The sequence below is a fragment of the Dromiciops gliroides genome, chromosome 5 (assembly GCF_019393635.1).
Source record: "Dromiciops gliroides isolate mDroGli1 chromosome 5, mDroGli1.pri, whole genome shotgun sequence".
In the NCBI taxonomy this organism is placed as follows: Eukaryota; Metazoa; Chordata; class Mammalia; order Microbiotheria; family Microbiotheriidae; genus Dromiciops; species Dromiciops gliroides.
The window spans coordinates 243,988,199-244,003,505 of record NC_057865.1 but is presented as its reverse complement, the minus strand read 5'-3'; the positions used below and the strand labels follow the sequence as shown (position 1 = coordinate 244,003,505).

At 35.1% G+C, this 15,307-nt stretch overlaps 1 protein-coding gene across 2 annotated transcripts in view; it reads left to right on the top strand.

Annotated features, from left to right (window-relative positions):
• Positions 1-15,307, top strand: part of ZFC3H1 (zinc finger C3H1-type containing) — a 59,960-nt gene that overhangs the window by 29,651 nt on the left and 15,002 nt on the right. For both annotated transcript variants that reach the window (XM_043965651.1, XM_043965650.1), the window contains exons 13-24: positions 3,129-3,303; positions 3,618-3,749; positions 4,295-4,837; positions 4,923-5,032; positions 6,038-6,169; positions 6,279-6,400; positions 9,151-9,252; positions 9,504-9,629; positions 11,092-11,275; positions 13,136-13,322; positions 14,087-14,275; positions 14,889-15,126. In XM_043965651.1, the coding sequence (XP_043821586.1) occupies positions 3,129-3,303; positions 3,618-3,749; positions 4,295-4,837; positions 4,923-5,032; positions 6,038-6,169; positions 6,279-6,400; positions 9,151-9,252; positions 9,504-9,629; positions 11,092-11,275; positions 13,136-13,322; positions 14,087-14,275; positions 14,889-15,126 (2,240 nt within the window). The remainder of the gene's footprint in view (positions 1-3,128; positions 3,304-3,617; positions 3,750-4,294; positions 4,838-4,922; positions 5,033-6,037; positions 6,170-6,278; positions 6,401-9,150; positions 9,253-9,503; positions 9,630-11,091; positions 11,276-13,135; positions 13,323-14,086; positions 14,276-14,888; positions 15,127-15,307) is intronic.

Below are 15,307 nucleotides of genomic sequence, written 5' to 3'. Positions count from 1 at the left end.
AAAGCGGGGACTATGTTTTTCAAGTGGCTGTGGAAATTGTCATGGTAATTTCCAAAGAATTTCAAAACTGTCATTTGAAGTAAGTACAGCCTGAGAAGGTGACTGCTTTGAAGGGTAACACTTGTTCAGATACAAAAATGCTATAATGTTGTTTAGAAATATTCAGAAGTTTTATTGTTTTGTGGTAACTTTATTTAATTTTGCTTAGTTTAACATCAAACTCTGAAATAAACTAATTACAGACAGTTCTTGCTTTATGTAAATTTGCATTACATAAATCTGACTTTACATATAAAGAATTCTAAAAGAAATCTGCATCCCCCCCCCAAAAAAAAATCTAATGGTAGAGTACTTTGTTCTCTCTCTGTCCTGAGGCACCCACTCCTTCCCCCCCAAGACCCCCAAACAAACCCAACCCTGAAAAAAAAACCCTCCAAGTGAAAGCAGAACTGATCCTGAAACACTGAGGGAAAGGAGGATTGGCTTAGAACCTCCAAGATGGAAGACCTTTGTCCTGTTCCACTCATCTGTCTGTCTGCCTGGCCAGCAAGTCTGTCCATCTGTACTCTGGTACTGTGTGTCTAGCCCCGGCCTCCAGTTCTCCTGTTCCTGGTCTCAATTCTCTGTCCCCAGCTCCACACATCCCTGAACTATGCACCATTTCCCTCCCTCCATGGGAGCATGGCCCTCTTTCTGCCTCCCTCCCTTTCCCATGTCTGCAGATTTGCGTTATGTAAAAATCACTTTATGTAGAGGTCTGTGGAATGCTCCACTTACATAAAGGGAGAACTGTCTGTACTCTCTGTCAAGATAAGAGTTGTAGTTTTCATTCACTTTAACTGCTCTTGTTTGGGTTTATACCATTAGTGACATTGGAACAAGGGACTCCAGTGAGAAAGTGCAAGCCATTTTCTAGCTTTCTTTAGTAGATGTCAGAAACCTACACTTGAGTTTAATACTTTAAAGTGATGAAATTAATAACTTCAACTACCAAAGGTAAAAAGGTCATAACAATAATTAAATTGTCCAATTCTTAAACACTTAAAGTTAATTATTAAGGAGATTGATAGCAGAATGATTTCTGTAACTAATGAAAGATTCCTTCCACTTGTAGTATTTTATATTGCAAGTATTGTGTATTAGATTTAGTAAAATGAACTTTTCCCTTTAAGTGAAATACTGAAGTTTTAGTATCACATATATTTTCTCAAAATTGAATACTCTCAGTGTGTCTTCAGTTTCCAAGGATAATTTGTGATGTTTATGACCACCAGTTAGCCTAAGGTAGAAATTTAATGCCCCTGTTCGAAATGATGGTATATATGTAGATGCTAAAGGTGCTAAAATAATTTGTAGGCAGTATTTGCCTTTTGGGGGGACTAGGGGGTTATGGATTAAATTAGGTATTTGTAGTAGTTAATTAAATATGGTTGCTAACATTTGTATTCCTGTTCTATTAAATCTTTATTTGCATATATTGTTTTGGGTATGCTACAAGACATACTGCATCTTTATTTTTAAAAGACTTGAATCCTTAATTCAAATGGGCTTTAAGTTTTTTTTTTATTATGAACTAAAAAATTATTAACATATCCAATCCAGTAAACATTTATTAAGTGCCCACTGAGGATACAGTTAATAAAATGAAAGTCCCTGCCCTCCAAGAGTTTACAATTTCAAGGAGGAGAGATGACATAAAAAAGGAGGCAGGCACAGGAGGTGGGGTAGCACACTAGGGTGTGCCTGTCAGTGGGCCTCTATCTAGTTCAGTGGAGTTGAAACCAGGCAGGGCAGCAGATGCAAAGTGAAGTGAACTGAGTCCAGTTTCTGCCCTCTGTAAAGGAAGATATTTGGAGGAGTTGGAGCACTGCCATCCAGTCAGAGGGGAGAGGAAGCTGAGGGAAGTGATGTCAATCAAGGCTTGAGATGAGCAGCCTGGTGATGAATTTAGAAAGGATGAGCTTTCCTGGGAGAGGCATCTTGTTCTGTGGAGTTGAAACCAGGCAAGACAGTAGCTGCAAATGGAGAACATGAATGTCTGAGTACAAAAGAAGCCAGAAAATGAGAATTGTATGGGAAATCATTGAGTAGTCTATTAAGCAGCTTTTAAAAAATGGCTATTAAATTCAATATGCTATTACCAGTATTGCCTTTCTTTTCTCTGTCCACTTCTGAATTTCTGCTTACTTCTGAAGTTTTAAAATGTTTCCTTGATTTTTTTTCTTGTATCATTTACTACTACCTCTCTTTTTTAAATTTCTCCCCTTCAACCCCCCTCTCCCCCCATAAAAGCCCTCCCTTGTAATAAAAGTATAGTCAAGCAAAAGAAACGTTTTATGACAGTTATGTCCAAAAGTGTGTGTGTGGGGGGGGGGCATGACACACACACTTTATCTTTCTTTTGGAATGTGGTTGGTCATTGTGTTGATCATAGGTCATGTGTCAGATTCCCCCCCCCCATACAACGTTGTCATTTTCAGTAGTTATAATGATTCCATTTACTTGACAATGCATCTGTTCATAAGTTCTACCCTCCCAGGTTTCTCTGAATTCATCCCTTTTGTGATTTCTCATGGTGCAATAATAACTGGAAACAAGTTATTTGCTACAACAAAAAGTGCTGCTATAAATACTTTTGTCCATATGGGTCCTTACCTCTGTTTTTGATCCCTTGGGGGAAGAAGGGGATAGGGTAATGTATTACTAGTAATGGTATTGCTGGGTAAACAGGTATGCACAGTTTATGACTTTGTGGGTATAGTTCCAAGTTGCTTTTCAGTTGCACCACTTCACAGCCTACCAACTGTGCTTGTCCTCTTAGCCTCTTTAATTGTCATTTTCAGTTTTTGGTTATCCTTATCAATCTGATGGCTGTGACGAAGAACCTCAAAATTATTTTAATTTGCATTTCTCTTATTAGTCATTTACAACATTTTTTTTAAAAGGCTTACAATTTGAAGGCTTAAAATTTTCCTTGTAAAGTATGAGACTGTAAAACATACATTCTTTTTGTTTTGATTCCTAGATGGTTAACCAATTTATATAAAATCACTTGTACTATGTAGTCTTTAGATTCTCTTCTTCTAATGATGTTATTCTGATGTTTTTGTTTTTTCCCCCCAATTTAGACTTCTGCTGATGAAAGATGAGTCTGTGTTAAAGAATCTCTTGCAGCAAGAGGCTAAGAAGAGAGAATCTGTTAGGAATGCTGAAACAAAGATTGTGAAACTTACAGAACAGCTTCAAGCAACTGAAAAAATCCTTAGTGTTAACAAGATATTTTTGAAAAAGCTTCAGGAACAAGTAATACTGCATTTTGGGCTTAAAACACCTGTAATTTCACGTTTGCTTTATGCCCTGAGTCTGCAAAACACCAGGTCCAGAGACCTTTCATGGCTTTATACAACCTGACCTGTGTAAATTCATAGAGAATTTACTTGTCTTCATTTTAGAAAGAAAAAATTGCCACTAAGTATATTGAATCCATATATTACATTTCATTACATAAAAAATTTCACTTATAATCAACTTGTAAAAGTTTCTTGAATTGAAGAGGATATTTCTTCAAAGGTACATATTTCTTTAATAGGTTTTTAGAAGTTTTCTTATACTTACAGATTCACAGAGTTCAGCAGCGAGTAACAGTTAAGAAAGCATTGGCACTAAAATATGGAGAAGAGCTTGCTCGAGCAAAAGCAGTGGCTAGTAAAGAAATAGGAAAACGTAAATTGGAACAAGATTACTTTGGAGTAAGTTGGTTACAGAAATACTATCTTTTGGAAGAAGGAAATACAGTCTTTTTGTGGGTGGGAGGTTTGTAATAATTTGCTTAGTCTTTTTGTCTATAATCCTAGAGGCAATTAGGAATCATAATGTCTAATTACTGTACTTGGAATCAAGAAGACCTTAGCTTCAATCTTGCCTCAGATCCTTACTAACTGTAGGTCCAGTCATTTAACTTGTATCTGCTTCAGTTTTCTTATCTGGAAAATAGGGATGGTGATGATAACCCCTACCATCCCTACTGGTTTTGAGGACAATAGCTTAATATATGTAAAGTGATTTGCAAACCTTAAATTGCTATATAAATATAACTGCTATTGTTATTTGCACGGGAGAGTATGGGTTTAATTTAATGGATTTGTGATTGTACATGCTTCTTGGAAACTTCAAAATTTGGTTACAAAAACTGTTTTAGATTTGAGTGAAAGGGCTGAATAAAGGTAAATGACAACCATTTTGTAATGTTCTTGAAATCACAGAAAATGTGAAAGTGTATGCTTTCTTTTTCTAGCCAAACAAAATGATAAAACTAGACAGTTCCCCTGCATCAAGTCCGAAAAAGCATTCAGCGGAAATGATTGCTTTGGAAAAAAAACGATTACAGCAACTAGAGTATGAGTATGCTCTAAAGATTCAAAAGCTAAAAGAAGCCCGTGCTCTTAAAACAAAAGAACAGTCAAATACAGCCCCTATTTTGGAAGAAGAACCTGAATTTTCTTTACCTCAGCCTTCCCTTCATGATCTTACCCAAGACAAACTGACTCTAGACAGTGAAGAAAATGATGTCGATGATGAAATTCTGTCTACTTCAAGCAGAGAACGAAGGAGATCTTTCCGAGAATCCAGTTCTTTCACCAAACCGAACCTTAAGCACACAGATACGCCCAATAAGGAGTGTATGAACAAACCTAGTAAAAACACTGTGGAGAAACCAGAACTCTTTCTTGGTTTAAATATTGATGAATTGAAAAGATTGCATGCCAATGAAGACAGCCTGATGGAGCTGATGGCAAAAAGTACTGCCATCATTTCAGAAAAAGTTGTGCGTGGTCAAGTAGGTTGTGGCTTATTTTTGAAAGTTAAGTTGTGCTTTCTAAAATGATTTTGGCCATTTGAAGCATTTTTGGTTTGTTTCTTAGGAAATCTCTGTGGATGTGGATATTGTTACATCACAGAACAAGCAGACAGAAGGAAAACCGCTTCCGTTTGGACCATACCATAGCCCTCTTCTTGTTTTTAAGTCCTACAGGTAAAAGAGAATTCATTGTGGCTCTTCTGCAGTCCTTGATAATGTCAGGTTTTATTGAAAGCAGGAACAGTTATAAAAATAGACTTTTGTTTTCTGTCAGACAATTAAGTTAACTCCTGGATCATAGAAAGCAGGATTGAAGTCCCTAGGAAATGAATTTAATTTAATTTTTTTAAACTAGAGGACCTATCCATAATAAGGTGTTTTGGCTGGATCTAGTTTCTCACTCTGCTAGTCTTAAGGATAAGGTGGTAGCGCAGGCATTAGAGCTTGATAGGATTTTAGAGACCTCTTTGGTACCTCATTTTACAGATAATGAAACTGAGTCACAAGGGTCATAGGTAACTTGTCCAGGGTCACTCACATAAACAGTAGTTATTAGCAGGATTTGAATGCAGACCTTTCATTCCTTTTACTCAAGTTTCTATTATGTAAAAATTATTATTTTAAAAAATAGAGGCAATCAATTGCTTATCAGTCTTGGGACAGATTTCAGGTAGTACTTTGCTTCCAGAGGGGGAATATCCTTTTTTGTCACCCATGAACTTTGGCTGAAGAAATAGTTTCCTGTACTGTAGTTATGTTTTTTCCTTTACTGTAGTAGTTTTCATTGAAATTCATCTTCTTTATTTGGGTTAGTACAGACTTAAAGGGCTTTGTGGAAGTGGTGTTTGCAGGTGATCTGTCTCTTGTTCAGGTGGCAGGAAAATGCTGGGTTACATTTCTGTTATTTCTTAGGTCTGGTAAAATCCCTGATAAAAGTGAAATTCTAGAAAAGCCATTAAAGTTCAGGTGAACACTTGGTGTTCAGGTTTTTCCTTCTGATTTTTTATTTTCATTCTTTTGAGTACAGCATTGCTTCTTTTTTTCCATATTTTCCAAAGTCACATCAGCCTTCATTTAACAAAGCTTTATTGAAAATAAGATGCAGAATTTAAAAAAAGTAAAGATCACTTTATTATCTACATTGTTTTTTTTTAACTTATTTGTTTTCTTCTTTGTTAGATTTAGTCCTTTTTTTCGAACCAAGGAAAAACTTTACCTCAGTTCAGTATCATACAGTAATATGATTGAACCGAAACAGTGTTTCTGCCGTTTTGATTTAACAGGCACATGTAATGATGATGATTGCCAGTGGTAAGTTCTGTTCTGTCATCAACATTTTGTTTAATTGAAGATATAGTCTTGATGTCAATTAACTTGGTACATAATTATTTCTTTTGTGCTGTTGTCATTTTACTTATAGGCAACACATGCAAGATTGCACTTTTACCCGGAAACAGCTGTTCCAAGACATTTTGTCTTACAATTTATCTTTGATTGGTTGTTCTGAGAAAAGCACAGAAGAAGAAATTACAATTGCAACAGGTTTTTACCAGTCACTCCCCATCCCCAGCCCCTCCCCCCTTCTCCAAGTGAAAATATGAAACTGACAATTTAAAAAATGTAACTTCCAGTTCTGGTTTTCCTTAAATGAATTCAGTAGATTTTCTTGATTTAGAAATAACAGCTTATTTTAAAATAGTAATAGTTATATTTTGAAGGATTCGAATCTCTGTAGAAAGAAACAGTTACTTAAGGCCCTGCTCCTTTTTTGTCATTTAAAGAAATGTTAAACATAAGACTCTGGTTATAGTAGATATTAATTAAGGTTATAGTAGAAATCACTTTTGGGGGGTTTGGGGGGCAGGGCAATGAGGGTTAAGTGACTTGCCAAGGTCACATATCGAGTAAGTGTCAGGTGTCTGAGGCTGGATTTGAACTCAGGTCCACCTGAATCCAGGAACAGTGCTTTATCCACTGCGCCACCTAGCTGCCCCCCAGAAATCACTTTTTATGTACTTCATTGGTGTGGCAGTAGTTAAGCTAGGTTTAGTTTAAGTTTTAGTATGCTACTGTGTCTGGAGAGTGGGAGTGATTATGTTGCATATTATTATTTTGATGCCCCTGAAAATCCTCAACCTTTCTATATTTGGAATCCATTTCACAGCTAAAATTGCTGAATTAGCTGATTTGATCTCACTTAGTTTGAAAGTTTAGACTTTTTCTGATCTTCCTGATTAGCTGTTTAATTGGCTTCCAATATGAAGTCCAGAGAAACTATTCATATTCTATAGCTTAAAAACTCTTTGCCTTACCAACCGCCCCCCCCCCCCAACCACCTACAAAGGCACATGCAGCTTTTGAGCTTAGGATCTTAACTAGAGAGCTGGTTGGGAAGTAGATGGTGGTGGTAGTTTTCTAGTTTAGGTTTCTCATTCTTTACTGTGAAGGAACCTGAGGCCTAGGAAATGAGACTTAACTTACTAATAAGTGCTAGAGATAGGGTTTAAAGTAAGGCTCTTTAGTTTTGGAAAGATGCAGAATTTAAATTTAATATTGACATTTTCATTTTATTTAGTATCTTCCATAAGACAGAATGCAACACTATCTATAGAGATCATTCAGCACATAAAATAATGATGCTTGATTATTTTAAATTGAAAAACAAGTGTGATTCTCTATGAAAATGAAACTTTCCATGTGGTTTCAATTCTTTTCAGCAAGAAGGCTGAGGAGTTAGCTTTTCTGAGGGGAAAAAACATCCTAATGCCTGTCATTATTGTTAGTGTGAAAGCAGCAAGTCATGGCAAAGTGCTGCACTTGGCATCAGGAAGTTCTGGATTTGGTATCAGCCCTGGCACTTAATACTTTGGAGCATAGTTTTTTGAATGGGCTTGCTAAGCCTCAGTTTCTTGATTTGTAAAATGATGGTGATAGTGCCTGTAATACACACATCACAGGGTTATTGTGAGGGTCAAATGAAATGATTATATATAAAATGCTGGGGCAGCTAGGTGGCGAAGTGGATAGAGCACCGGCCCTGGAGTCAGGAGGACCTGAATTCAAATCCGGCCTCAGACACTTAACACTTACTAGCTGTGTGACCCTGGGCAAGTCACTTAACCCCAGTTGCCTCACCAAAAAAAAAAACCAAACAATCCCAAACCCAAAACACTGTGGACTTAAAAACAAAACAAAACAAAAAACAAATAAAATGCTTTGAAAACTTTAAAACTACTATATAACTGTTGGTTTCTTTATTATTATATTTTATATTTGTGGCTTAATATCAATTTTCTGTAGTTTCCAATGTCCAAATTGATGATGAGATTTTAAAAAGTAAATGATCTTTTTAAAATTTGGACAGTATTTTAAGAAAATTATAGTTTCTAAAATTGGAAAGGTAATAAAAATAAATATTTCCTGTTAGGTGTTTTCTTTTAAACCCTGCATATAATCTAAGAATTGTATTAATATGACCAAATAAAGCATTCTTTTGTGGTGAATCACTCGTTTTGGTGAATGACCTTATTTTTTATTTTACGTAAGTACATTGTCTTGGCTAATCAAGATAGTGTGATTTCAGATTTTTGAAAATTTTGAATTCTATTAAGATTTTCATTTAATATGCTTCAGCTTTGATTTAGAATAGCTCAGTTATTGCATCTATAGCATCTTCTAGTTTATTTTTATAGCTTTCATTGAGTGGAAGGTACTGTGAGAATTTTTTTTTTTTTTAAGTGAGGCAATAGGGGTTAAGTGACTTGCCTAGGGTCACACAGCTAGTAAGTATTGTGTCTGAGGTCAGATTTGAACTAAGGTCCTCCTGAATCCAGGGCTGGTGCTCTATCCACTGCACCACCTAGCTTCCCCTGTGAGATTTATTAAGTTTTTAGATACCATAGTCTTTGCCTTCAAGAGAATGCTAGTTTTACTAAGAGACATTATATGGTTCTTTTTGTTCTTGAATCCTTATTTCTTTGCTGTTTGTTTTTAACCTGCTCTTATACTGTCTTTGATTTTTTTTTTTCCGTTTTCTTTATGTTGCTTCCTAATAATTTTTACCATCTCATGTCTTTTTTATGTTATCTCCCCCCCTTATGTTCCTATGATCTGTACCTTCTTCATCTCATTTTTTGGTGACATTTGCCCAGCTCTCTAGTCTGGAGACTTAATATATTTGAAGAGACTTAAAGGGGTGGAGAAGTGTGCCCCAGGACTTTTCCTTCATGAAACAGTATAATACAAACATAAACACTTCTATCCTTTACATTATTTATTTGTTCTAATTTCAGAAAAATACATTGAAAAACTTTTTGGCGTAAACAAAGATCGGATGTCAATGGACCAGATGGCTGTTCTTCTTGTTAGTAATATCAATGAAAGTAAAGGTCATAGTAAGTACTTTTTCCTTAATTTGTACTTAAAATATACTATTTTATGATAACTTAAAGGAAAATGCAGTTTGTAGTGTTATATACTAAATCTTTAGAAAATAGGTTCTTCAGATGCTATGGTATTGTATAGAATATTTTATATACACACATTTTTGTATAGGTAACTACTGATATTTTCATTATATAGCTTATTGCTTTGGTTTTCTCCCAAACAATGTGCATCTCAGCCAGTTCATGTTCTTTTGTTACAGCTCCTCCATTTACAACTTACAAGGAAAAAAGGAAATGGAGGCCAAAGTTTTGGAGAAAACCTGTTTCAGATAATAGTAGTAACAGTAGCAGTGATGAAGAACAGTCCACAGGACCTATTAAATATGGTAAGGAAAAAGATCAAGATATAAAAGTCAGTTTTGAAATTGTTATAAGAGGTCTATATGATTACTTTATTGGAATAATCATTCTAAAGTTTGGAGTAATGATTCTCAAAAAATTTCTGTCTTATTTACATTTATATATGTGAAGTGGGGGGGGCAGGGTCACACAGCTAGTAAGCGTCAACTGTCTTAGGTTGGATTTGAACTCAGGTCCTCCTGAATCCAGGGCCGGTGCTTTATTCACTGTGCCACCTAGCTGCCCCCTATATATGTAAATTTAAGAAACTATCCAAATGAGAAAGGTGTACTGTTATTAGTTGTACCATGTTATTTATTTATATTTTTGTAATATTTCTCAGAATTCAAATTTATTTAAATAACATTTAAAACATACTTCATTTGGAGTTTAATATGGTATGACAGCCACAAAATCAAAAGGGGTTAACTTGGATTGCATTAGTAGAAGTTCCTTATTGAGAATAAGGGTAATGATAGTTCCATTCATTATGTTTTTCCTTGATAAGACTAGATGTAAAAGTATTGTGTTCAATTTTCAAAAGATCATTGGTCAGCTGGAGCACTTCTAGAGGAAGTCATTCAAGGTGGTGAGGAACTTGAAATCATGCCAATGAGGATCATTTGATAGGACTGGAATATGTAAAGAAAAGACTTTGGGACAAGGGAGCTATGATGATGTCTTCATATATTGAGGCTGTTGGATTGACCAGACATTAAACTTGGTTTGCTTGACCTCAGGAAAGAATTCCTTTGAGAGGCAGATTTTTTTTTGCTTATATGAAAGAACTTCTCATCGATTAGATATGTTTGAAAACCTAATAGTATCCTTCATGTATAGTGAATTTACTGACCCTGGGGGTCCTGAGATGAGGAATGATGGATCACTTGGTGGTAAACAATTCATGCTTCAGGCAGGGGTTGGAACATTATGATATTGAGACTCCCTCTAACATGGGATTCTATGGTATTTTAAAATGTCATTTTATAGCAAAATTATGATGAATACTATTAACAGCATCTGTCACTCACTGTTAACAACTAGGCTGCATTTTAGTAGATTCAAAGATTCAGAATGCAGCAGGTGAGATGGGGCAGCTGGTAGAACAATGGATAGAGCACCTGGCCCCAGCCCTGGAGACAGATATACTCGAGTTTAAATTTGATCACAGACAATTTCTAGCTGTGTGACCTTGGGTAAATGACTTAACCTCTGTTTACCCCAGCTCCTCCATCCATAAAATGGGGGTGGTAGTAGCACCTACCTTCCTGGGTTGCTGTGAGGATTCATTGAAGTGCTTACTTAGCACAGTGCCTAGCACATAGAAAGTGCTATAGAAATGTTAACTGCTATCACTGTCTTTTGTTAGGCACTCGGTTCCTTTTCATTAGTACAGTTTTGTGTCTAGAAGCTGTGGAGGTTTTCCACTGAATACTATTTTCCTTTTAGCTCCCCGAGCTGAACGCCAGACCAGTGTTCGAGTTTTGGATGCTGTTGTCACTCCTGATGATGTCAGATACTTTACAAATGAGACTGATGACATTTCTAACCTGGAAGCAAGTGTGCTTGAAAACCCTTCTGATGTGCAGCTCTGGATCAAACTTGCATATAAGTACTTAAATCAGAACGAGGGGTAGGTCATTCTTATCTTTGTGTAAGCAGATCTGTTGTACATTTATATTTTTATGTGTTTGAGATTTATTTCACCTTTAGTAATCAGGTTCCCTTTTTAGTGTTAAAAGGAGTCATTGTTTCTTTGTTAAAGCCACAAGCACTTTATTGTTTAAAAGCAGTTAGAAAAAGTTTAAGATTAGATCTTGAGCTGTACATGAGCTTAGTATGAGTAATAAATTATATTGGAGCATTAACTCCAGATGGCTTAGTTCGGCATGGAAGTTGTTGAAATGGAAAATAGTTGATGCTATATGGAGTAATTGCTGGTAAAAATGTCAAGTGACAGTCTATCAAATTTAAAAGATGATGGTAAAACAAGCCCTTTCCCAATTGGTATTCCCTCATGTTGAACATTTTAGAAGGGATCAGATTAATCTTTTATGACATTTCAGCAAAATTTGTGAGTTTTGACTAAGTGAATGCAAATTTTGGTGAGTTGATTTAGGGGCATTTTGAGAAGCATATTTTATTTGATACTTTGTGTTAAAGTTAGGTCTTAAATTTATATGCTAACATTTTTTTGCAGCCTTAATTGAGAATTTTATGATGATGGATAAGCTAAACAAAAGATATTATTCACTTAAAATAATCTGTCACACACCTAGGGCATTTGATCTGTGTATAATAATGGTAACTGACTTCTGGAAGCTCTCAATTGCCTCTGTGTGTTTGGCAAGATCAGAAAGAATGTTCTCACTATGTAAGTGGGGGGTGAAAAGGCCCCCAGATGAAGGGTCTGCATCTTCTCTTCCTCTTTTCTCATTCCATTTGAGACTACACTCTCCCTTTCCATTGGCTGCATGGGTAGGTGAGCTAGATAGAAATAATTTTTTTTTTAAAAAGCAGTTACAGAATGTGTAGATTTACTGTGCTCACAATATCCTGGAAGCTAATTGTGATTTTTAAATTGAGTCACAAATTTGATGAATTGTGTGAAACATTTGAGGAAAGTTTCTGACTCTAGAAACTAATTTTGATAGATATATTTATATTGTAGAATTTTCTCTTATGGATACACTTTTTCTGATGGGTGTCCAAAGAGACTGTAGTTGTAACTGGGTTTTTCTTACTTAGCTCTGTTGTGCTTTAATACGTACGTTTGAGTTTTTGTGTTCATTTAGCGTCCTTTATGGGTGGTTCCTGTGTTGAAGGGATTAGTTACAGTGTTTTCTTTTGTGACTCACTGAGTGAAGGCCAAAAGAGCTGTACCTTTTTTTATGAATAGGATCATGAGAGAATTATCTTCTCAAGGAGATATAGCAAGTCCTTGACCGTTGAAAAGGTCTTTTATATTGAATGCTTTGATATTATGAGTTGGCAGTAGTTGGCCTTGAGAGAGAGTTGTTTAACTTTTCTTGGACCAGTGTAAACCCATAAAAGGCATTACTGAACATTGACTTGAAGCATGTTTGAAGGTGATAAACCTGTAGTTTTATAATACTGTGTTGTTTTTACCTGTGATAAATACCCACTGAACATTCATTTAAAAAGCGATCTCTTTGTTGTTCAGTTCGTACAGCAGGAAGTGTTATAAATTCAAAATAGATTTTTCTTGGTTCAAATCTACCTTGTCATTAAGAAAATTGATACCTAATTCATAGGAAGTACCTAGTAGATATAGTATAAGCCATTACCCATTTGTACATGTGATATAGGAAGCCCATTTTTCAAAAATAAGAAATTAGTAGATTAAAAAAAAACTTTTAGATTGGCAATTATGGGTATATATCCTATCCTGTTATTTTTCAAGAAATTTAAAAAAGTATTTAACATATATGTGTGCATGTGTATATATAAACTAATAACAAACAATACACAGGTCTTCCTCAGAGTGTTTGGATGCAGCTTTAAATGTTCTGGCCCGAGCCCTGGAGAACAACAAAGAGAATTCTGAAATCTGGTGCCATTACCTCCGATTATTCTCAAAAAGAGGAACTAAAGAGGAGGTGCAAGAGATGTGTGAAACAGCTGTAGAATATGCTCCAAATTACCAAATTTGGTGGACCGTAAGTAAATATTGGCACAAATTTTTCTTTGAATTACAGCGATACACAGAGGAAGCTCACATCTGACTGGATCTCTGTATGTTTTGATCTACATGTAGATGCCCATGTATTCATAGGATCATAAAATTTAGAGCCAGATGGGACTTGAGCAATCTTCTAGTCTCACTTTTTTTTTTTTTTTAAATAAAATGGGCATCTCTTTGGCTTTAGTTTCCTCAGCTGAAAATTGAAGGAGTTTAAGTAGATGATCTCAAAGGTTCCATCTCTAAAATGGTGAAACTGATGTCAAGGGAGGTTGTGACCTCTGATAGCTTCTATTTTTAATAATCTCAGAGATAAGTTACTTCCTTTGGATGTGTAGCAATTTAGGCTAGGCAAGGAAAAAAAATTTCATTTTTATACTTGCCTCCTTGAGGAAGATAATCTTAGAAAAAAAAAATTCAGGCAAGAAATCCATTTTGTATTTATTTCTATTTAGTCACTTTGGTTAGTAGTAAATCTTGGGTCCTTGATAAAAGGAAAGATAAAATTGTACTACATAATGGTTCTATTATGTCTATTTGTTATACACCTCATTTCCATTTAAATTTTACTTTCTGATTTACGGTTTCTTGAAACATGGCTTAGATGGGTTTGGTTACTGAAAATAATGCTAGACAATTATAAGTTTAATGTAAAGTCACTACTTTACTACAATCAATGATAATAATGACTAATTTCTGTATATAAAGTATGATTTAATTGTATGAACTCTTTCTTGGCAGTTTTTGAACCTAGAAACCACTTTTGATGGAAAGGATTATGTATGTGGTAGAATGCTTCAGTCCCTTATGGAAGCAGCAGAGCGTGAGGATTCAGATCTTCTGTCCTTTCAGCTGTTGGAGTCTCTCTTGTTTAGAGTTCAGTTGAGCTTATTCACTGGAAGATACCAAAATGCCCTTGCCATCTTACAGGTGAGCATTGATTTCTGACATTTGAAGCAGTATTGTGTGGCCTTTGTTACATAGGTTGAAAAATTTCCTAATATTAGATGTTCCAGATTTGAACCTTAAGAACAATGTCACTAACCACTAGTAGTAAACCTTAATTTTACTTTATTGAAGTAAATTTTGAATATTGAGCAATACTGAGCCACTGTTTACATGTTTTTCTTGAATTAATTTATTATGCTTCCACTTAATCTGAAAGTTATCTTAATTTGGTATTGAATTTTATCAAAATAACTTCATTATAGTATCTAATTTTTATTTATTTAAAATTAGTGGTCTTTTACAAATGTAAATTTCATTTAAGAAAACTTCACTTTAAAAAAATAATCTGTTTAATTGAATACATATTCTTGAATGAGTTTTCACCATGGCTACTTCCTTCTTTTTCAGTTAAATGTTTTTCTTGGACTATTGACATTGTATTCCATATCAGATTTTTGATTACTTCTGTCATAATTGCTTAGAGAAATGAGGTGGTTTTGTTCCTCTTTGCCCTCCATTTTTTCAGTCTTATTCTGATGTAAGCATCATTATTATTTTTTAAAAATATTTTGGATTAATTTTTCATTTTACATAGAATGCATTGAAATCGGCCAATGAGAGAATTATAGCAGAACACCTTTCAGCAAGTGATCGATGTTTGGCTTGGCTGGCATACATACATCTCATTGAATTCAACGTTCTCCCTCTGAAATTTTATGATCCATCCAATGCCAATCCTTCAAGGATTGTTAGCAAAGAGCCATTTTTAATTCCATGGCAAACAGTTCAAGATGTGAAGACTGATCATGACATGTTAGTGGCTGTTTTTGAAGGTATGTGTGTACAAGTTTTGAAATTATTTAGAGCAAAACATAACCACTAATGCTGAGACTTGTCATTATTTAAATTGAGCATTTCCTTTCAAATGTTTCAGTGATTCAGCAGTTCATTTGAATACACTACTAGTAAGAATGGCTGTAAATATTTCATACAGTTAATCATGCTTTATATTAG